The sequence below is a fragment of the Panthera tigris genome, chromosome E2, assembly GCF_018350195.1.
Source record: "Panthera tigris isolate Pti1 chromosome E2, P.tigris_Pti1_mat1.1, whole genome shotgun sequence".
NCBI lineage: Eukaryota > Metazoa > Chordata > Mammalia > Carnivora > Felidae > Panthera > Panthera tigris.
The window spans coordinates 59,589,697-59,611,899 of record NC_056674.1 but is presented as its reverse complement, the minus strand read 5'-3'; the positions used below and the strand labels follow the sequence as shown (position 1 = coordinate 59,611,899).

Sequence of the window (22,203 nt, the reverse complement as noted above, 5' to 3'; positions counted from 1 at the left end):
AGTTTGTTTCCCCTCTAATTCCACACCAGCGGGGTCCCAGTGGGACAGGCGGCCCCCGTGGAGCGGTGCCAAGGAACTGGGCACCCAGACGGGGGGCCCTGGGGCCGCAGGAGTAGGAGAGGGGACGCCCAGGTCAGGGGCCCCGGAGATTCCCGCGGCTGTGGGCGGGGCCGCCTGCCGAGTGCCCCTCGGCCCGCGGGAAGGGGACAGGGGCACGTCCCTCCCTGGCCTCACTGTCCTTCCAGCACAGGCCTCCAGACTCCCACAGTAGTACTCCCATTGGCCAAATCCGAGCAGCGGCCAGGGGGCGACAGGGCGGGCAGCTGCGGAGGGGATCCTGGAGGGGCCACGGGCGGCAGCCGCACAGAACCTCTCAGGCCTGGGCAGAGCAGGCTGGATTCCAGTGTCAGGTGGCTCCAGGCGGGCTGGGGTCACCGGGGAAGAGGCGGGAGACGCACATCCGCCTGGAGCAGAGGCGGCCAAGGATTAGAGGGGCGGGTGTGGGCGCTTGGTTCCGGATCGGGGCCCCTGTGATCATCCCCAGCAGCAGACTTCAAAAGAGCTCTTGTCGGGCCGCACAGGGCTGGACAAGCCCAGGAGGTGGGGTCAAGTCCCGATCAGAGGGCTGCAGAGCCGTGCTGGCACCTCCGCGGGCACCCTGCTCTGTGCTCTCCCGGCACCTGGAGCTGCTTCTGTCCAAATCCCTACTTGGCTGAGCTCCCCAGCCCCCAAGTAGGCTGGCACAAGGAAGGGGCCCCAGTGTGACTGACTGAGCGATGGACAGCCATATATAGACGTGGTGAGGAACAGCGATGGAGCACCCATCCGAAACGGACGCTTTCGACCTCCTTCTGTTGGTAGTAAGGCCTCCATGCGGGGCTGTCATGTACACTTGCACAGTCTGTACACTGCACAAAGGCACACGGCGCTGGCCCGTGCTCTGTGTGCATCCTGTGTACCCTCATCCGGGCATCCTCCAGCTGGGAGACGGGGCATCTGCTTCTTTGCACAGAATGCCATCCACTGTGCCCACCCAGAGGAAGTGCTGCTGAACAGTGTATCCCCCGAAAGGGGAAGAGTTTTTCGTTCCCACCAAGCCACCTGCTCTAGCAACCGCCATGTAACAAATCAGCCCCAAAGTTCATGGCTTAAGACAATTCGTTATGACGGCTCCTGGCTCTGGGCACTCGGGCTCGACCGGATGGTCCTTGCTTGGGGTCTCACACACAGCTGCGATCAGAGGACGGCTGGGTCTAGAGTCCTCGCACTGCCTCTTGGTCCACACGTCTGCCCCCTGCGCAGGATGCTGGAACCGCGAGGGCTGCTCAGGCGTCTCTCTCCACGCAGCTTGCCCACGGGACTGGCGCGAGGAACCCCACAGCCCGCCGGTCTCGCCGTGGTGGGACCGGTTACGTGGGGATTCTGGGCTCCAAGGACAACCCTTCCGAGAGACGGGAAGTGGAAGCCGCCGGCCAGAGCCGGCACCGTGTTGGGGTCGCAGACCCGACCCCCTGCTGCGAGGACCGAGGAAGGCTTTGTGGGTCCCTCGCGGACCCCGCACCGCACCACATGACCAGGTGGCGGGACCCAGCACTCGGAGCTGGAGGGACCCCGCGATGGATAAAACCCCAGCCCTGCTTTCTGAGAGCCCCCGGCCTTGTCGGGCAGAAGAGTGTGTGTGGGCCGACCAGAGGATCACACCCGGAGTGCGTCATCCTGTGCGGGGCCTGGCGGTCTGTGGTGGGAACCCCGTGGAGAATGAAGCGTCTGTCCTCCCTCCGGGGAAGCTGGGCTCCCCGCGCCTGTGTGGTCGGCCGGGGTGGACTGAACCTCCCGCCTTCCCATGTGTCAAGGGCATGGCCGCGAGCTGCCTCCCGTGTGCGAGGCAGAGACGAGGTTCTGCGGCAGAGGAGGCTGGAGCCTCGGGGCGCCGCGGAGGTCAGCGTGTGACAGCGGCCGGTGCCGAGCAGAGCGGAGGATCAACACTGCCCGCGGTAGGGACGCGGGGCCCCCAGGTCCGGGGGGTGGACCTCCATCACCGGGAAGGTCCCCCTCCTGTCGACGTGTTGCTGCCCACGACCCCAAACAGGCGGCTGTGCTGTTTGCTGGAATGTTCTCAGACTGAGAGGAGACAGCCACGAGAATGTAGACTTCCGTCCTCTTAGACGTTTGGGTGCCGTGGAGGGGACCCCAGGCCACCGGGGGTGTCGGGGTGGGGGGGCCCCGCCTCCTCATCCACCGACGCAACTGGGGACTTTCCCAGGGGGCCACGCAGACCCAGGAGCGGAAGATACACACACACCCTGACAGTCGCTAAGCTGTGACCTCCCGGGTCACACCTGGGGAAACCTCCGGACGTCTCCCTGCTTCCTGCTCGTTTCTAGGCCAGGCCGACCCGACCCGGGGCAGGCAGCCAGGGCATGCTGCCCCGTTTTCCTGTCGCAAGGCCCTGGCCTCGGGATCTGCCCAGGCGGGGAGCGGGCCCGTGACAGGTCCTTTCTCAAAGCTCTCATTTGAAAGGCAAAGAGTCCCATGAGTCTTCCCTCCTGTTGGGCCGGAAGCAACTTGAGGCGATTAGTCTGGCAAACAGTAGAGAAACCTGAAGCTGACAGTGAGGTACAGCCGTCCGGCCTCTCCCCTGCAGCCGGGGAGGGGTGAGCCCAAGCAGCCGGCCTTCTGCAGGACACGGGCTACGGGGTGAGCCTCCTCCCTCTGAGGGTCACCGGTGCACATCCGCAAGGCTGCGTTTCGAAGGAAGAGCGAGGTTCTAGATAAGACGTCACTAGGGAGCTGGGTGTGGCCTCCCTTTCAAGCTTGGTTCCGTGTTTTGGGAGTACCCTGGGGTTGTTACATGTTCCCACCAACCTGGGTTTAAAGCAACAGGAATGATGGGGCACCTGCGTGGCTCAGTCGGTCGAGCGTCCGACTTCGGCTCAGGTCATGATCTCTCAAGTTTGTGGGTTCGAGCCCGGCATCGGGCTCTGTGCTGACAGCTCAGAGCCTGGAGCCTGCTTCGGATTCTGGGTCTCCCTCCCTCTCTGCCCCTCCCTCGCTTGTGCTCTGTCTCCCTCTATCTCTCAAAAATGAATAAATGTTGAAAAAAAATTTTTAAAAATAAAATAAAGCAACAGAAATGAGGCACCAGAGGCTGGGCGGGGTGTGGGCAGGATCCTTCTGACCCTGAGCCTGATCCTTCAGGCTCCTCTGGAGACATGGCAGCCAGAGGATGTGTGCGGATGCGGGAAGAGATCGGTCTTAGAGAATGAGCTCATGTTGTTGAGGAGGCCGGCAGGTGCCAAGAGCCGCAGGGAGGCTGACAGCTGGGGACCCGGGAACAACCCATGTGTCAGTTTCAGTTCAAAGGCCATCAAGCAGGAAGAAACCTCTCTTACTCCGGGGAGGGCCAACCTTCTGTTCCCTTCAGGCCTTCAACTGATTGGATGAGGCCTGCCCTCCTTACAGAAAAGCAAGTGCTTTTTTTTTTTTAATTTTTTCTTTTAATATTTATTTATTTTGGACAGAAAGAGAGAGACAGAGCATGAGCAGGGGAGGGGCAGAGAGAGAGGGAGACCCAGAATCCGAAGCAGGCTCCAGGCTCTGAGCTGTCAGCACAGAGCCTGACGCAGGGCTTGAAACCACAGACCGTGAGATCGTGACCTGGATCTCAAGTGCTTTACTCTATCGATTTAAACGTTAATCTCGTCCAAAACTGTCTTCCCAGAAACGCTCAGAATAATGTTTGACCAAACACCAGTTGGCACAGGAACTTCCTCACCCACGTCTTGCTTCTTCTAGGTCCTGGCGGCTCCAGGAATCCCTGGGCTCGTGGTCACAGCCCTCCAGTCTCTGCCTCTATTCTCACATGACCTGTGTCCCCATGCCCCAAATCTCACTCTCCTATCTCTTTCAAGGAGGCTCGGCCTTGGATTCTGTAATCTAATCACATCTGCAAAGACCTATTTCCAAATAAGGTCGCGTTCACAGGGCGCAGGGGTGAGGACTCTTTTTAGGGGATGCTTTTCAACTCACTGCTTCACACTGGATAAAGGTGGCCCTCCCCCCAACCACTGGTGCCTTTGAAGATGCAGGGAGGCCCCTTTGAAGACCAGTGGAGGCTGGCAGGAAGCCGCCACAGGCCAAGGAACAGCAGGGATCACTGGCCGCCACAAGCTTGAGAAAGGGTCCTCCCTAGAGCCTTCAGAAGGAGCCCAGCCCCAGAAACCCCTGGGTTTTGGACTTTTGGCTTCCAGAACTGTGAGACAGTTCTGTGTTTCAAACCCCCACTTGGTGGCCATTTGTAATGGTGGCCCCAGGACCCTCGCACACCCTGTCGGTTCTTATTTCTAATATATTTCTAATACATTGCAACCGTGCACCCACCTTACCATTTGTTTCTGCCATCTCCACCCACATCCTTGGCTGTGGCCCTCCCTCCATGTCCAGAGCCAGCAGCAGGGGGCCTTCCCAGCTCCCTCTGACTCTGACTCCCGCCCCTGTTGTAAGGATCCCGTGACAACACTGAGCCCAGCGTGATAGCCCAGGATGGTCTCTCACTTCAAGACTCCCACTTAGCCCCATCTGCGAAGTCCGCTTTGCCCCCAGACAAGGTCACATAGCCACAGATTCCTTCTGGGAATCGGGACACGGTTACCCTGTTGACCCCGTCACCATCCTTCCCTCAGCCCATGGGGGGCCACAGTGCTCTCTCTCTAGAAGGTAGCTTCCCCCCTTCATGTTACCACCCTGCTCACCACCTGCCAGCAGCTCCCATGGTGCTTAGGACAAAATCCAAACCCCTCCCCGTGCTGGCAGCCCCAGAGGAGGGGGCCCTGCCTCTTCACCCACCCTCGTCTACACCAGAGCAGCCCCTAACACCCAGATCTCTGTCATCAGGCCCTCTCCCGAACGAACCCCCGTCCTCCCTGTTTCATTCATTCACACGCCTGTCTTATTCCAAACCATCTGAGATTCCTGTCTGCCTCCTTCAGAAACTGGGTTCCCCGGCCAAGGGTCCCGTGAGCCTAGACAAGGCCCAGCACATGGCAGGCACTCGACAAATACTTGTAAAACGAACGAGGCATTCCGGCAGCCGCTAAGGAGTTAAAGCCAGCCCTGTCGTCTGTGTCTTGGCACGGATTGCTGTCCAGTTCCCGGCCAGTTATTCAGACACACAAAGCGCTCTTGGCCGCGGCTGGAGGAAACAGAGGGCACAGTGTGCTGTGGGGACGCCTGGGGCTCCGGGCTCTGGGGTGCTCATGGCGCTCCTTGAACAGATGAACTTCCCTCCAACTGTAACAAAATGACAATGAATCAAGGAGCTGTGCTCGTCCGCTGGGCCTCCTCCGCTCCTGATCTGGAAATCTGGCTTATTTGACCCGCGACTTCCAAATCCGAGTTTGGCCTTGGCCGTGGGCTGCACGGGATACCATTCGTGGGCAGGGTGCCTCCGCTTGGCTGAGCTTTGCAAGCGTGAGATAAATGATAGCCTGTTTCTTGGCAGCAAGGGATGGTCCGTCCCTTCTGGGCGGGAGAGCCTCGGGGAGCCAGGAAGGTGGTGATGTTCAGAGACAAACAGCAGCCAAGCCCAGGAGGCAAGAAGCACAGCCGGGCCTCAGCACGTCCGCCCTCCCGGCCCCGCACAGCAGGGTCGACCTCCGCTCAGTTCCGGTGTGCTTGTTAATTACAGGATCTACAGTTATCTCGGGAGACTTAGAGCGTTGCCCGATTTTGCCCAGGGCTGGAAAGATGTGTCCGCTAGCCAAGCAGACAGAAGGCCGGTGAAGCAAGAGTCTTCTCTGGGCTCCTAAAAATGGCACACCTAATGTGAGCTAACCCCTGTTAGTGCCAGAGGGAGGAGCCCTCTGGAGACCCCGGAGACCCCAGAGAACAGAGCGAAGAGGTCTGAAGCAAACACCCGGGGAGGGGGTAATGGAGGGTGTGAGGAGGCCACGGGGTCGCATGGAGCCTCTGCGGCTGGGGCCGTGGGCTGGCGGCTGCTGTAGGGAGCTCACCATCAGAAGCCTCCCTGCCCACAGCACCATTCGCACAAGCCTTGTCAGGTCACACTTTGTCCAGTGAATTTCTGCATCCTTGTTAAGCGTGTGTTTGTATCAGGCAATGTGGAGTCATAGCAACCGCTGACTGTCTCGGGGATGGAGGGACCTCGCGCGGCCGCTTGAGCCTCGTGTCCACGGGGCAGCACCCCCTTTGCTCCATACCCGGGCCTTTGGCCCTGGATGTCCGGGGCGTATCCCGTCCCCCTCTTCTGGGTTGGTTTGTTGAAACCTGCAGGATCCTGTGTGTTAATTCCCAAGGAATGAAGCACTTAGAGGGACCCAAGAATTGCCGGGCTCTTACTCCAACGGATTAATGGCTTCCCCAACACGATTAAACAAGTCTGGAGAGCTGCTTTCCACCAACCTGACTTCCCTTCTGGTCTTTGGTTCATGCTGTCATTTTTCAAGAGTTTGCCAAAGATTTCAGGCAGCGTGTGAGAGTCTTGGTTCGGAAGTCAGGGAAACTGCCAAGTGCAGACTCGCGGGCCATTCCGACAACACCTCCCCTCAGCAAAGAACACCAGCAGCTCTGAGTTGCTCTGTGCCCCAAAGAGTCATTAGTCTTTTGTTTTGTTTTCAAATGAAAATGATACACAATAGCTAGTCCCCCATTTACATTTTAGAATCAGCTGGTCAGTCTGTGAGTGCGCGCACACAGAAAGCCCTCTGCGATTTTGTTGGGGTGCTGTTGAATCTTTAGGTTGTTTGTGGGAAGATGGAAACCTTTCTCGCATTGAGTCTTTCCTCGTTACTCAGACGGATCCCTCCATATGCAGAACTACATAGTTTTCTCCTCAGTGGTGCTTCATAGTCTCTAGTGCAGAGGCCTTGCACATCTCTGGCTCAGTCTTTTCCTAGGCATTTGGTGTTTTTTGATGCTCTTATAAATGGTAACTTTAAAGATTTTTTAAATTTGTATTTATTTGTTGCTAGTATATACATATAAAACAACAACCAGTTTTGTATATTGATCTTGTATCCAGCAACCTAGCTAATTTTACCTCTTGCTTTGAATAGGTTATTGGTAAATGCCTTTGGATTTTTTACACTATGTTGTGTGTGAGTAATGACAGTTTATCTTTTTCTCAAACCTTATGTCTTTTCTTTCTTTCTTTCTTTCTTTCTTTCTTTCTTTCTTTTCTTTTCTTTTCTTTCTTCTTACCTCCTTCTCTCATCACAAAGTCTATGAAGGATTTTGGAGAGATGGCCGTGGCAGAATAGTTTTTGGATATTACAAAGGCTCCACGTAAAAGCAGATAGTACAACTAAAAACAAAAACAAAACTTTCAGGGACTCTCGTGAATGTACAGTGGAGTTTTCCAGAGGCCACAGGACATGCTCAGCCCAACAGATTAAATGCACAAGCACATCTAAGAATGCCATCAGTTGTCTATGAAGCCAGACGGTAAGACATTTGCAAAAACATAGAACAGAGCTCGGCTTCTCACTACATGTGGTTACTTTTTATTAAAAAGAAATATAGTTGCTTTTCATTAAAAATAGGTGGTTTATGGTAACAGGTAATAACATTATTCTTGCTATTTAAAATGAATTAATAATGGGGTGCCTGGGTGGCTCAGTTGGATAAGTGTCTGACTTCGGCTCAGGTCATGAGCTCGCAGTTTGTGGAATTGAGCCCCGCATCGGGCTCTGTGCTGACAGCTCAGAGTCCGGAGCCTGCTTCAGATTCTGTGTCTCCCTCTTTCATGGCCCCTCCCCTGCTTGCGCTCTGTCTCAAAAATAAATATTAAACAAATGTTTTTTGAAATGTCATGAAGCTGAGCCCCTAAACCCATAATCTCACTAGTATGCTTGTAAGAGGAAATTTGTATCCACAGAGACACTGGGCTGTACATAGACGAAGGAAGGACCAGGTGAGGCCACCAGGGGAAGGCCAGCCAAGGACAGACCTGTCAGGAAACCAAGGCTACCCACACCTTGACTGCAGCCTTCCAGCCTCCAGCACTGGGAGAGAATGAGCATCTGTGCGCTGAGGCCCCATGCTGCGGTACTTGGCCGTGGCCGTCCAACAGACCCATACGGGGCGGGGGGTGGGTGCATCCTCCAAGCCCACAATGGCTGCATAGGCCCTGCCTGCGTGTGGGGGCTGCGGGACCCCAGTGTGTCCCATAAACCAAGTCACCTGCCCAGTGGGTGCCGCTAGCAGGGGCCCCGTGGTGGACAGAGAGAGGAGCAGGGGCAGGGACATTTGGCCCAAGGGGACAGGAACCAGAGCCCACAGTGGGAAGAGTATCCGCCAAGCTACGGAGGCTTGCTTTTCTTTTTTTTGTTTTAAAGTAACTTCATTTGGGGGAGCAGTTTTAGGTTCACAGCAGAATGGAGCGGCAGGTGCAGAGGATCCCCACGCGGCCGTGCCCCCTCACACCCGCGGCCTCCCCACACGCAGTCCTGCGCCACCGCGGTGCCCCTGCTGCTGTCAGGAGCCTGCCCGGACACGTCACCGGTGCCCGGGGCACCCCATGTGCTACCAAGTTTATTCTCTCTCCGGGCTGAGTGCTGCCTGCTAGGAAGGTGTTTGTTCTGGCCTCACTGTCCAGCGTAGATGGAGGTGTGATGGACGTGGAGGTGGCCACAGGGAGAGCCGGAGGGGACGGCGGGCGCAGGGTCCAGGCACAGAATCTCCCTGGGCTGATGGGACCCAGCGGCCTAAGCAAGTCTGGTCAGTCTGGTCAGCCTCCCTGCAGACCCGGGTTCTGGCTGCCGGCTACATCCCCCAGCCAGAGCTCGGTTTCTTTGTGCTGAGTTCCCTGATTTGCAAAATAAAGCGGGGGTATTCTGCAAGCCCAGCGTGCGGGGGTGGGGGGGGGGGAGGGGAACCAATGGCGCTCGGTCTAGAATGAACTGTGTCTCCGCAGGACCAGGGAGAGCTGGGAGCCGGCCTAGCCTGGCCCGGGACAGGGACCAGAGGCCAGCTCCCTTCACCCCAGCGCCCGGCAGGGCTACGAGAGCTCACACCGGCAGCGAGTACCCTGCACGGGGGGCTCCTCCAGGACCTCACCCTGGTCACCTTCCCCAAGCTCTGCTGTCAAATCCACAGGCTCTGCGGTCCGGTCGGTGACCCTGGGACCCTGCAGGGATTCCCGTGCTTCTCTGAGCTAGTGTTGCTCAGCAGAAAGGAGGGGACTGGGGTCAGGAGGGTGTCGTTTCTCCAGTTCTGGCCGCAGGGCTGGGTGACGCTGGGTGAGGGGACTCAGAGCTGCCCCCACAGCGGCATGTCCACGCATGGCCCCGCCGGGCATCCGCTTTTCCTGTGGACACTGGTTCAGAGCAGCGGTGCCCCTCAGGTCCCAGCATAGCTCAGAGCCCGCAACGCTCTGGCCCCGTGTCACCATCATGACAAAACATGATGAGCCAGCCCTTCTGGCTCCTGTGTGCCCAGGGGCCCCCGAGCAGGAGAAACAAACACTCACTGTCCCCCTTGGTGCACTTCTGGGAGACATTTTGATTTCTGCACCTTACCCGGGGTTTGCTTTGAGCTTTTTGAGCTGAACCCGATGATTTGGGGGCAGTTGGACAAAGGCATCGGGGTGACTGGGAGACAGGCCTTAAAGAGGGTCTGGCCTCAGAAAGAGCCCATGCTGCCAGCCTCTGCCTGCAAGTGAGTCTCAAATGTCCTGTGTCAGCACTTTGTGGGATTTGGGGAAGAATCTGGGAGGCGGGGAGCAGAGCACAGGGGCTCTGTAGGTAGATGCTTTGAAACGCTATTCCGGGCATCCTGGGGGTCCGAAAAGGCCACAGTCACGGGGGTGAGGGGGCTCTGTCTAAATAACGAAACTCCCAAAGAGGCTTTAATCCCTACTTCCACCCCAGATTCTAGACGATTCTCATCCTAGAGGACTCTGCGTCTCTATTTCTCAGCAATGTGCAGCACTGCGGTCTGGTTTTTACTAAGTGGTGAATGACTGATACTTAGAATCTCCAGAGCAAGGCAACTGGACTGCTGAGGAGGTAGGTGGTTCCCTAAAAGGATGCACAAAGGTTATGCGGGGAGGGGGGAGGGAGAATGTCAAATGGATGCCCCCAGACATCTTCACCTGTAGCCCAAAGGCACCTAGGAGAGTCTGGGGATTACCACTCGTGGGTGTTTTCTCCCCAGAGCAGATGCCCTATGCTGGGTGGGACGGCTCAGGGTCTGGACTCTGAGAAGTGAGCTGTATCAAAATGCAGCGTCGTATCCCGCACGGGCTCCTGAATGAGACCAGACAAAGCACATTTGTGGAAAAGCCAGCAAAATCCACATGAAGCCTGGAGTTTAGCTAATAGTCACGCCCCACTGTGGGTTTCTCTGTCTTGACCAACTCGTCATCAGCATGGAAGATGAACACACCAGAGCTCTCGGAACTGTCTTTGCAACTTTTCTGCAAATCTAAAATTATTCCAAAAGGAAAGCGAATATGTCTGATTAAAAACACAAAGCAAAAAAAAAAAATCAAGTGACCACAGGTGAAAGTGCTAGGGGCCTGGGGCCGGTGGAGTGGCAGGCAGGTGGGCAGAGGGCGGAAGGTGCCGGAAAGCCCACCACAAGGCCGCTGGAGGCTCTCTGCAGGAATCTTGGTCGTCAGGGCGGCGCTCCAGCGCACCGCGGTGCTTTGATGGCGGAGATGTTGGAGGTCAGGACCATGGGACCAACGGCCTTTGCCCTGAGCCCTTGGCCATCACTCTCCTCAGCTGTCAGGATGCTTTCTGCACACGGTTTGTTTTCAGGACAGTTGAGCAAACAGTAGTTTATGGGTTTCCATAGACACCGGGCCATGGTGACACCAGAGAGTGCAAACATCCTGGGACCTGGTTGGAGTCCTTTCCCCCAGACTCCACCTGGGTCCCCCAGGGCTGCGGCCCCAGCCCGGCTAACGTGCGTGCCTGAGGCTCTATTGCCTCCCTCAGTTAATCCCGTGAAACTATTGTTAAGCCTGCACCGAAGCCCCTTTTAAAACACAAAGGAAAACAAAAATGCAGCGTCTAACACATTATTCATCTGGGAGGACAGAGTGAATTCAGAAAAGCCACTCTGCCCCGCTGGCTCCCTCCCCCCCCCCACCAACCCCCGTCCCCTCACCGCCAGCCTGCAGGTGCGGTCCCCATCCACACCAAAGCCCTCTGGCATGAGCGCCACAGCAGGGCAGGCCGCGTCTGTGCCCAGGAAGGCTGCAGGACACCTGACTTTGCGTGCAATGCCGGAACGCACGAGGGGATGATGCAATTTTCCCCGCACGTGGCCGTCCACGTAGCAGCACTGCCCTCTAGTGGCTGTGACTTTGCCAGCTCGGGACTCGTGACCAACCTTGAACCCCTGTCCTATCAGCCCCCGGGAGCCTCGGGGAAACTGAGGCCAGGCCGGCTCCAGTCGCGTGCGACCCAGGCCCCCGCCACCCCGCAAGTGCCTTTAAAGGCTGCTGGGTTGTGAGGTGTGGGTGATGGGGTGACGCTCCCCTCCCAGGCTCCTTTGTCATTGTTGTGGGCACTGTGTCCACAGTCCCATGGCCCTGGGCCTGGCCGAGGACCATGGGAGCCGGTGGCCCACTAGGACCACGGCCTGCTCGTCACCTCCAGGGAAGCTCTATCTGCCGTGGCTGCTGTAACGAAGCTGACCTTCCGTCACTCGGCCCTTTTTGCCCATGTCCTTGGCCCAGAACAGAGTCAAGTTGTGTCTGTGCTGTGGCACCCGGGCCACAGACCAGAGTGGTCTGATGCCGGAGAGAAAATGAGACACCGCCTTCTACTTTCAAGAACGCTGGCACAAGAAATTCGGACCCCTGTGATTTCCCCGTGGGGATGGGAGGGGCCAGGTGGGGTCAAGGGTCAGAACTGGGGAGGGATGCCCAGTTCAGGGTCCCTGGTAATTTTATTTTATTTTATTTTATTTTTAAAGATTATTTATTTATTTTGAGAAGGGGGGGGCATGTGAGCAGGAGAGGGACAGAGAAAGAGGGAGAGAGAGACAGGATCCCAAGTAGGCTCTACGCTGTCGGTCCAGAGCCTGACGTGGGACTCAGACGTACAAACCAGGAGATCGTGACCTGAGCCAAAATCAAGAGTCAGACGCTTAGCTGACTGAGGCTCCCAGATGCCCCAGTCCCTGGCTTTTTAAAGTGTGGTAACACTTTTCTCTTTTTTGTTTGTTTCTTTATTTTTTGTTATTATGCTTATTAATATAAATCAATGTGAACACTGCATGTGTGCCCGTGGGCAGAGCCGCTTTTCCCTGAGAAGGGTCATCAGCGCCCCCTGCTGGCCCCGAAGCCCGGCAGCGGGAATTTCCTCATCTGGCCGGGACTCAGGGGCATCCTGGAGATGCGACCTTTAAGGAAGCGACCTTTAAGACTCGAGGACGACAATGGGCCGGTGAGCAGCTTGTGAGGGCACCTTGCCTGCTCCCGTGAGAGCCTGTGGTGTGTGTCCCCTCACCCTGCTTTCCGGGAGGTGGGCACTGGCTGCCGAGACCCCACCCGCTGCAATCTGACTCCCAGCACTGGTCTTACAGGCTTTTGCTACTTTTTTTTTTTTTTTGAAGGTATTAAATACACCCCACCAGTATTTGGTGATTGTCGGTGTTCTGGATTTTGGCCGTTGTAATAGGGGTGAGATGGTGTCTGTTTGTTTTACTTTGCATTTCCAGGGTGACATCTGGCCGGGAGCAATCTACCTTAATTATAAACCCATTAGCTAACTGCCTCTTCGTAGAGAGGGGATATTTGAGAGACTAGGACATCAGGCACATTTTGAGGGCAAGTGAGGGGCCCGGGGGGGAGTGGAGGCAAGCGGGACTGGGGCACCTGGGTGGCTCAGTCGGTTAAGCGTCTGACTCTTGATTTTGGCTCAGGTCATGATCTCACGCAACTTCACGGCAGCGTCACTGGCGTTGGGGTTTTGCCCTGGAGCAGCTTCACTCATTTCCCGGAAGAACCTACTTTGTGTTTTTGTCTTCAGTGTTAACTGACTCCTGTTCCTGCCCCCCTCTGCCCAAGAGAGGGCTTCCTCCCCGGGGAGCTGACCGCAGATCCGGTAAGGGGGGTAAGGGGCCGTAGAGGATCAGAATTAAAGGTTTGCAATGAGACCATCAAGCCTCATGCGGTCAGAGTCCATCCATAAGGAAGACAGGATTTGCATCTTTCTCAAAATTCGCCAGAATGGCTTGTCTGTCATCCCAGAAACTGTACATTTATCCATCGGTCCTATGTTCCTCTGCCGGACCTTTCTAAATCTTCACTCTCATCTCGGCGGGGTTTTCAAATGTGTGTGGTTCTTACTCTTTGGAAACGGATGATCCGTGTGTAGCGTCGCGTGCTGTCCTAAAACGGTTGCGCACGGAGACACTCCCCTGTCTGTGCTGGACAGTGCTCTCCGCGTCCCTTGTCAGCCCCTCGGGGACTTCATTCATTCATTGTTTACGCATTATTTGTTAGCATGTAACGAATAGTGTGACCTCTCTGGGGGTCCAAAAGTGAACCAGACATGGTGGAAGGGAGATTAAAATCTAGGGGAAGAGAGCAACGGCACACGGGTAATTCCAACACAATGCGTTTCCAGTGTATTCTCAGGACCATTAGAAGAAGTTCATTAGCGGGAAAATCTTGATTTACCTGGAAATCAGATACTATGAACGTTATTCCTGGCGTGTCATTGAAAACCTGGGCAACACTTAACCAACTCACCGGTCTCGGATTGTCTGAAAACGATCCAGCCCTCAGAGTCTGATGTGGTAGTCTTTCTCGCACACACTTTCTATAAATTGCATCATTCACAAGCATGTTCAAGAGGAGAATATGAGTGAGTTCTGTACCCAGAATGCGGTTTCACTACTGCTTCTGCAAAGGGTCAGCACCTTCAGAAGGTAAGAGCCACGTGGTTGCACAGTGACGGGAAAGCCCTTCTTGAGAAGCAGGCATTTTTAGCAGCGTGATCTAACTTCATGGCCGGGCATCTGGGACTTAAGGGGCTGCCACTAGTAACCTTCAGTGTAAGAGCATGCACGGCCCGTGGCTCATTGCCACGGCGGACTCATTGCCATCCGTGCGACGTTCAAGGTTGCTTCCGCACTTGCAGCGACCGTATCCAGCATGGCTCCCACCTTCTGTTCCATTTTCGGCATTATTTTCCGGGTTTTGGTGTTGCCTTCTCCCCAGTTTTTGTATCTGACAACCTACGAAGTGTCCTCGATCTTCACGTGATGCCTCTGAGATCCAGTGATAAAGAGGGACAGGGCAAGAACAAGAGCGAGGGGGGTCCTGTACAAGGAGCCAAGCAGATGAGGGAAATGGCAACACATTTTTGTTCATCATCAGTCGGCAGGAAAGTCCCACAAATGCTGAGAGTGGCTGCACGTGGGAGGGAAGCCTGTGGGCGGCCTTGAAATTTCCTTCTTAGCCTTGTCTGTATTTTCCAGATTACATCCTGAAAACTACGATTTAAAACCGGAAGCTAGGCTGCAGCATGGTCGATTGTGTTAATGGACCAGTCGTCCATTCCAAGCAACTGAGAATGCTGGGCAAACGTCGAAACGGGTCTTCTTAAAGACACTGCAAAATGAACAAGGAGCCAAGTGTTACCAAATCAGCATCTAACAGAAACTGGACGCAAAAACATTGGGTAGAAACTAGATTCTGCAAATGGCTTTTGATTCCAGGCATGAGCAAGCGTTGCCATGTTCGACTTCGGTTTTGAAGCCAAAGGGCAGGGGAAAAAATTCGTCAAGCCCAAGGCTGACCCAGGTGGCATCTCAAAGAAGTTAGAGGATCTCAGATTAAGCTGAGTTTCCTCAGAGTGAGCAACCCTGCCCCCCAATACTTTGGGGACCACAAGGACGTCACCTCAGTGCTGAGCAGGTGGGGAGGCAAAGATCCTGAGGTGTTATAACCATATCCCTGCCCATCCTTGGATTTTTCAGCCTACCTTTGCATGGCCTGGGTTGTCAGAAAGAACTTAGGCTACGAATCTGGGCTCGGGATGTCGTGAACCAGCAGCGCCATGGTCCTCTGGCAGAAGCTAAGGCAATTCCCCTCTGGAGAAAGATGCTTTCGCTGAAATCTTTCAAAGGATACACACAAGCTGTACTCTGAAGAAAATGAGCAGCATTACTGCAGCACAAACTGATTAATATACGTACTTTAAGGAAATAGAAGACAAGCTTTAAAACATCTGCAGAGAACAGAAAGCTATACACGTGACCTAGCAGCTCTGAGAAAAGAAATAGAACTTTTGAGAATACACTAATCATAATTAAAAATTATACGGACAGGTCAGGCGGATTTGATGGAGCCGAGCAAAGAACCCATGAACTAGTACATAAACCAGAAAGAATGATCCAGAATGTGGTACAAAGAGACAAAGAAATGGAAAATGTGGACAGTAGTTAAGAGACCTGAAACAAGGACCGGGAAAGGGGTGGCATGTGTTTAACTGGAGCTCCAGGACAAGAGGAGCGAGAACAGACAGCATCCTCTGAAGAGAAAATGAGAGAGAAATTCCTGGACACAATAAAGCCTCCGTCCCCAGCTTCAGGAAGACTACCGAACCCCAGGCAAGAGAAATAAAGAATTAATATCTAAATGTATCTTAGCGAAACTGCAGGATAATAAGGATGGAGATAAGATCATAAAAGCAGGTAGGGGGGGAAGAAACTTTCCAGAAAGATCTTTGGAAAATCTCTAAGTCTTTAGAAACTAAATAGCACACTTCTAAGTAACCCCGGGGTCTAAGAAGAGCTCAAAAGAGAAATTAGGCAGTATCTTGAACTGAATGGAAGTCAAACCATAACGCATTACAATTTGTAAGATGCACCTGAACCGTCATCAAAAGGAGACCGAGAACTCTTAAAGATTTCAGATAAATGGATTAAATTACAAAAAAAGGAGAAAAGGTCCCCAAATACTTGGAAATTAAGCAGCACATTTTAACCCCAGAGAGGAGAGAATTTTGCTTTCAGCCTCGATGGAGCAAGGAGACCGGGTCTACCCCTTCCCTTCAGGCTTCTAGAAAACCGGACAAATGTACAAAGCAACGGGTTGATTTCGCTCCTTCCCCTTTCTCTCCTAACCCCTTCCTCCCTTCATCCATCCCTCCTTATTCCTTGCTTCACTTCACAAAGCATTTGAGGAACATCTATGTTTCTCTGTCTTGTTAGAACCAAACTTCCTGGAAGCTGGTGGGCGTGACTTCTGTTTTGTATCTCCTATTCTGGTACAATGTTCACCGCTGCAGTCCAGTTAATGTTGTTACATGAAATGATTGTCAGCCAGCTCTATTTCATGCCGTCATTTCACAGCACACAGAATCTCTTAAGTTGGCATTTTGCGAAATTTTTCTAAGTTTTTTTGTTATTTCACTTGATTCTCCCAAGAATTTTGTGTAGTAAGTGGGCTATTTTAATATTCTCATTTTTTCCAGATGGGAAACGTGCAAAGAACCACAACATCCATACCGCACTTGGGAGAGCTTTCCAACCACACTGATTATTTGGAACGAGGGTAATGAGGTCGAGCCATTGTTAATCAGTTTTCTCTTCTGGGTTTCAACTTGAAGACAGCAGAGGGCGCCTGTCCACACAAAAGATACACTCTAGCCATAAACGTTATATTAGATGTAAGATAACCCATTAAAGTTTCAAAAGTATGATTTCACTAAAATAGGACTATGTAGTTAATCTTGTCACCATTTTAGGATTCTGATCTCATTTTAAATGTTCTAGCCTCTCTGTGTCTGGGTAATGAGAATTTCAACCTCACGTAAATCACCATGACAAATATCGTCCAAGCACCTTCCAACTTGGCTTCAAGATTCTTTCGGATAATAAAAGCATTAAGCCCCACATCGACCAGACCCTTCTAAATCTTAAAAAGGAATATGCTCTCCCTTTCTCAGCCTTCAAGAGGGGAACACTGTAATGAATTTCCTACAGATGCGCTGGGACTCAAGGGTCATTTGGCTTCAAGTGCATTGCCTCGAGGTCACCCGATATTCTTAGAAAAGTACAAAAGGATTAGGTATGTTTTTAAAGTCATATTGCACTAGAAGGAAAGTGGAGGCAATAGTAAGGACTTGGCCCTTTGTAGCTCATTGTTGGCGGTGATTATGTCTGGAAGCTCAGGAGCCAGCTCACTGTGAGATGCTGTAGCCCTTTTTCGGATATACTTCTGTTTTTTCCCCCTTTTATCACACATGGTCTCACATGTCCATGTGCCGGGACACATGATATTTTGCCAAATGCTTGCTTTTGTCATTAATTTGCTCTATTTCCTTGATCACGAGCCCAAAAGATGACATTTCCTTTTCTCTAAATTTATTTATTTTGAGGTGGGGAGGGGAAGAGAGAGAGAGAGAGAGAGAGAGAGAGAGAGAGAGAGAGAATCCCATGCAGGCTCTGAGCTGTCAGCACAGAGCCAGACATGGGGCTGGAACTCATGAACCCTGAGAGCATGACCTGAGCAGAAATCGAGTCAGATGCTTAATGGACTGAGCCACGTAGGAGCCCCAAAGATGGCATTTTCTAAGTAATGTTAAGAATTTTCATTGAACCCTGTCCAAGCCATATATTCCATGCCCTACAAATAAATTTCCCATTTATACGGGTATTTCAGTCCAATCCTAGAGCACAATTTCCTAACAGGCAGTTTCAGTTTCTCAGTTTCTCAGTTTCTTGCTGAGCTGACTGCTCTTGGAGGGGGATCATCAGCCCTCCCCTACGGCTGAAGCAGCAAGTCCTCTATCGCGGGACATCTGAGGAAACTCGGTGGACAGCGGATGGCAGGACATGTTTCCTCGTTTAGCACGAGATCCTCAGCACCTAACCCCGTGCGGGAGGAGGGACTGTCTTCCCTGGAAATCCTTGCAGATGTATGAACATTTGCCTGGGGAGGGAAGTCGAAGCAATAATTAAACCCGCAAAAGGGTCCGAGGTTAGGAGCAAAATGTGGCTCCCGTCCCGAGTCACCCAACCGGGTCACTCTGCGAGGCTGTAATTTGGCCGCATCCAGTAAACACTCGCAGCCCAGGCCAGCTGGCTTGGCGGGGCCCCAGGGGGAGGGCAGGCGGGGCCTCCCACGGCCGGGCCGGCAGCTTCCCACCCACGCGCCCCCCAGCCCGAGGGCGCCCAGCCTGCCCCCGGAGCCCCAGCGCCCGGGCTCCGGGAGTTTCGGCCACCGGCCGGAAGCACGCGCGTAGCGCGCCGGAAGTGACGCTTCCCCGCGCCCGCCCCCGCGAGCGCGTATTTCCGGTGCGCCGCGCCGCGCCGCGCTCTGCTTCGCTGCCCGCCCCTCTGGGAGTCTTGGGTCCACCTCGGGCCGGCGCGATGGGCAAGAAGGGCAAGAAGGAGAAGAAGGGCCGCGGGGCGGAGAAGACGGCCGCCAAGATGGAGAAGAAGGTGTCCAAGCGCTCGCGGAAGGAGGAGGTGAGCGGGGCCGGCGGCCAGGCCCGGCGCCTTCTCCACGCGAGCCACCCGCCCCCTCCGTGCGCGCTGCTGGGGTCCCGGGTCCCGTCGGGCTTCCCTCGGCCGGGAGGCGAGGGGACCGGGCGAGGGCCTCCGCTTCTGAGCCTTGCCCTTCTTCCTTAAAAGTAGGGTGCATGCCCCTCACGGCCGCCCGGAGCCGTGAGCGTCAGCGGGAGCAAGTGCAACTGTGGGGATTCCAGAACGGTTGTTGGCAACAGTGCTGCCTTTTCTCTCCCGCTCTCTTACTTCTCTCTCTCTCTCTAGCTCTCTCCTTTCTTTCTCTCTCCCTCTGGCCTCTCGCTGTATCTCCCTCTGTCTTCGCGCCGCCGGGTCTGCGAATGGATCAGTACTGAACTTAGCGTTGAGTATTTTGAGTGTTCTGCTTTCCGTCGGCGGTTGCACATGGACTTCCCGACCTGGGTGATCTACGGTGGTTAGTGACAGTTTGCCGTGTGCCAGGTGCTCTGCTGCCTGGGCTCCGGTCCTCCCGACCGAGTGAGGCAGGCAGCTTTGGCATGCCCACCTGACAGTTAGGAAATCAGCAGCTAACAAGTTACAGAGCTGGGAAGCGGCGCGGGGCTGTAATCCCACCAGATGTTCCCATTCCCGGGCTCTTAACCACGTTGCCCTTTTTCTTCCCGAGCCATTCACGTCTCTGCTCTCTCCTCTGTCAGACAGTGGGATTGGGCTTTGATGCTCTCAGGCTCTTCACCGGTTAAGTCCTAGGGCCCTGCATCCACAGGTCTGGGTCTGAATCTCATCTCTGCCACAACGAGCCGGAAGACCTCAGAGGAGCATGGCCTGCCTGCGCAGCGTCTGTGCCTCAGTTTCTCGCGCGTGAAGTAGGGCTAGTGGCCGCGTGTGCCCGGGTAGGGTTGTGCACAGAAAGACCGTTAGTTTTGGGGGAATCTTTAGACCGGTGCTTGGCACATAGTGGGCACTCGGTAACTGTTAACAGGTGTTCACTCATCGTCACACCTCTCTGCAGTGCCCAGTACTTAGATGGCGGTAGCAGCGGCTCCCCCGTGCAGAGAACCTGTCGGGTCTGGGGCCTGGGACTCTGCATGTTGCCTCCACTCATCCTCACAACAGACCTTCGGGATCACTGGTCATCTGATTAGGTCAGGCCCACAGAGGATAACGCCCTTTCTTAAAGCCAGCTGTGTCATATAACGTAACCTCATGAGAGTGCGTCCCGTCCTTTCGTGGCGGGGGACTGAGGGGGGGATCTTGGGGACAGCTTGGAATTCTGCCTGCCACAGAACTCGTGTCTCACATACCCGGTGGACAACTCCACTTGGGTGTCACGCAGATTCCTCCCCCTTCCACGCTGTCGGTATTGAAGCCCTTCTGCCTCCGTGGAAGATAATTTCTCAGGTGAATGACATTGGACCAGGAGCCCTGAAGTGATTGTGACTCCCAACACTCCCTTCTCCACCCAGGTCTCTGTAAAGTTCCGGCGGGTTGGTTGTCTTGCGTGGCTAACACGGCGGTTTTGCGTTAGGGTTGTAGCCTTTAGGCCACTGCTCCCATGAAGTGGCAGGATAGTGGGTGTTTTCGTGGGCTGCGTGAGGGTGAGAATTGGTAGAACCCCTCTGAATCCTAATTTGTCCCCGTGGAGAAAATTGGAAGGTGCCACGTGCAGTTACACACCGGCAGGCTTGCCTTGGAAAAACTCCCCAGCTGCACGAAGACGGGTACAAACGTGGAGCTAGGAGTCTTGTTTGTGAAGACAGAACGTTGGGATTGGCCCAGGCGTTGAGCAGCACGGAGGGTAGAGAAGCCGGACGGAGTCGGAGCTCTGCCACGGCGGAAGTGAAGGGATTCGGCATGTCAGGCTGTGGCAGTGTTGGGCAGAACGGCAGGTTGCAAGAGAATACGCAGTACGACGTCAGTGGCGTGGAGGAATAACGCGGGTCACTTAGGGAGATGTTTGTGTGGTGAAAGAATAAAGAAGGGCTCGATAGTAAGGCGCCCTCTGTTCCAGGTAGTGGCCGCTTCCTGGGGGCCCGGGGGTGCACGGTGGGGAGGCGGAGGGCTGCGGGTGGCTGTTCAGGCCAAGGACTGTGGCGTTCTGACGAAAGGAGCTGAGAGAAAGCCCTTGGAGCTTAGAGTGAGGAGGTGGGGTGGGAAATGAAATGGGCAGAATGGTCTGGAAGTGTGGGTTTTTTTTTTTTTTAATTTTTCTTTTTCGTTAACGCTAATTCACTTTTTGAGAGAGAGAGAGACAGAGTGTGAGCAGGGCAGGGGGCAGAGAGAGAGGGAGACACAGAATCGGAAGCAGGCTCCTGGCTCTGAGCTGTGAGCACAGAGCCTGATGTGGGATTCGAACCCACGAACGGTGAGATCATGACCCGAGCTGAAGTCGGATGCTTAACCGACTGAGTCACCCACACGCCCCTGGAAGTGTGTTTAAGTGCAGGAAGGACATCTGCCTACGTTGCGGGATGAGGGCTGTGGGATGGGGAGGGAGAGAAGCAGGGAAGGAGGCGGGGACACATCTCAGATCCCAGCACAAGCAAGGTGAGGACAGTGAGCTTTCAAGAAGAGACGAGGAAAGAAGGACACACTGGGGGTGTGCGATCACTAGTGAATGCAGGGATGCAGACTCTGGACTGGGAGGAGGGAGACCAGGTTCCAGGGCCGCCCAGCTGTGCAGGTCAGTTGGCACCTTGACTTCTAAGTCTGTTTCTGCACTTGTGAAAATAAACCCAGATTGGCTGCAGGTGATAGTTGCAGAACCCCTGCGTGCAGGCGCCGTTCTGCACAGACTGACTGGTCTTACTTGGAGCTTATCTTTTATTATTTTGGTGGGAAGGAGGAGGAAACAAATAACTGAGCGAGGGAAGTCTCAGAGCCTGCTGTGCAGACAGCGGAGCGTGCTGGCGGGCGGCCCCGGCCTGGCTTTCTGAGAAGCGGTGGAAAGTGCTGGCAGGAAGTCAGGGCCGGCTTGTCTGAATGGAGGGGAGGGCCCTCTGTGCGGGGTGTGAGGGTGTGAGGTGGGGTGCTGCGTGCAGCGTGCGTGCATCTAAGTATACTTGCGAGAAAACTGCCTCTAAGGTCGAGCTCTGAGTACTTTTGCAAATGTCAGATTCTCTGTCTTTAAAATGGGAGGAACACATTCATATTCTCAGATGTGACTGGCCCCTGGTCAGGTCAGACAGTGGGAAAGGTGACCCAGGCCTGACGGCCACCTGGGGGGCTCAGTCGGTTGAGCATCCGACTCTTGATTTAGGCTCAGGTCACGATCTCACAGTTGTGAGATCGAGCCCCGTGTGTCTCCCTCTCTGCCCCTCCCTCTCCCTCTCCCTCTCTCTCTCTCTCTCTCTCTCTCTCTCTCTCTCCCCCCCCGTCCCTCTCCCTCTCTCTCTCTCTCTCTCTCTCCCCCCGCCCCTCTCCCTCTCTCCCCCCCCTCTCTCCCCCCCTCCCTCCCTCCCTCTCCGTCTCGTCTCTCTCCCTCCCTCCCTCCCCCTCTCTCTCCCTCCCTCCCTCCCCCTCTCTCTCTCCCTCCCTCCCTCCCCCTCTCTCTCCCTCCCTCCTTCCCTCCCCCTCTCTCTCCCTCCCTCCCCTGCCTCTCTCTCCCTGTCTCTCTCTCCCTGTCTCTCTCTCCCTGTCTCTCTCTCCCTGTCTCTCTCTCCCTGTCTCTCTCTCTCTCTCTCTCAAAATAAATAAGCATTAAAAAGAGTTTAAGAGCATGTCTCAGGT

At 54.7% G+C, this 22,203-nt stretch overlaps 2 protein-coding genes across 2 annotated transcripts in view; both read left to right on the top strand.

Moving 5' to 3' along the window:
- The first annotated feature begins 1,429 nt into the window (after positions 1-1,429).
- Positions 1,430-11,656, top strand: LOC122234003. Its single transcript, XM_042968092.1, has 3 exons — positions 1,430-1,994; positions 3,796-3,914; positions 11,551-11,656. The coding sequence occupies exons 1-3, from the start codon at positions 1,617-1,619 to the stop codon at positions 11,654-11,656; spliced, it is 603 nt and encodes a 200-aa protein (XP_042824026.1). The 5' UTR covers positions 1,430-1,616.
- A 6,641-nt stretch (positions 11,657-18,297) lies between these two features.
- Positions 18,298-22,203, top strand: part of KLHDC4 (kelch domain containing 4) — a 50,648-nt gene continuing 46,742 nt past the window's right edge. Inside the window, exon 1 of the mRNA XM_042969649.1 lies at positions 18,298-18,459. Within this exon, the coding sequence (XP_042825583.1) occupies positions 18,361-18,459 (99 nt within the window). The 5' untranslated portion in view covers positions 18,298-18,360. The remainder of the gene's footprint in view (positions 18,460-22,203) is intronic.

Bases quoted from the DNA above. Each gene is read 5' to 3' on its own strand.
- LOC122234003 (XM_042968092.1), top strand. From the start codon at position 1,617: ATGGATAAAACCCCAGCCCTGCTTTCTGAGAGCCCCCGGCCTTGTCGG. The intron at 1,995-3,795 runs GTAGGGACGCGG...TGCTTCTTCTAG, and splicing joins GAGGATCAACACTGCCCGCG to GTCCTGGCGGCTCCAGGAAT. The intron at 3,915-11,550 runs GCTCGGCCTTGG...CTGTGTCCACAG, and splicing joins CTCCTATCTCTTTCAAGGAG to TCCCATGGCCCTGGGCCTGG.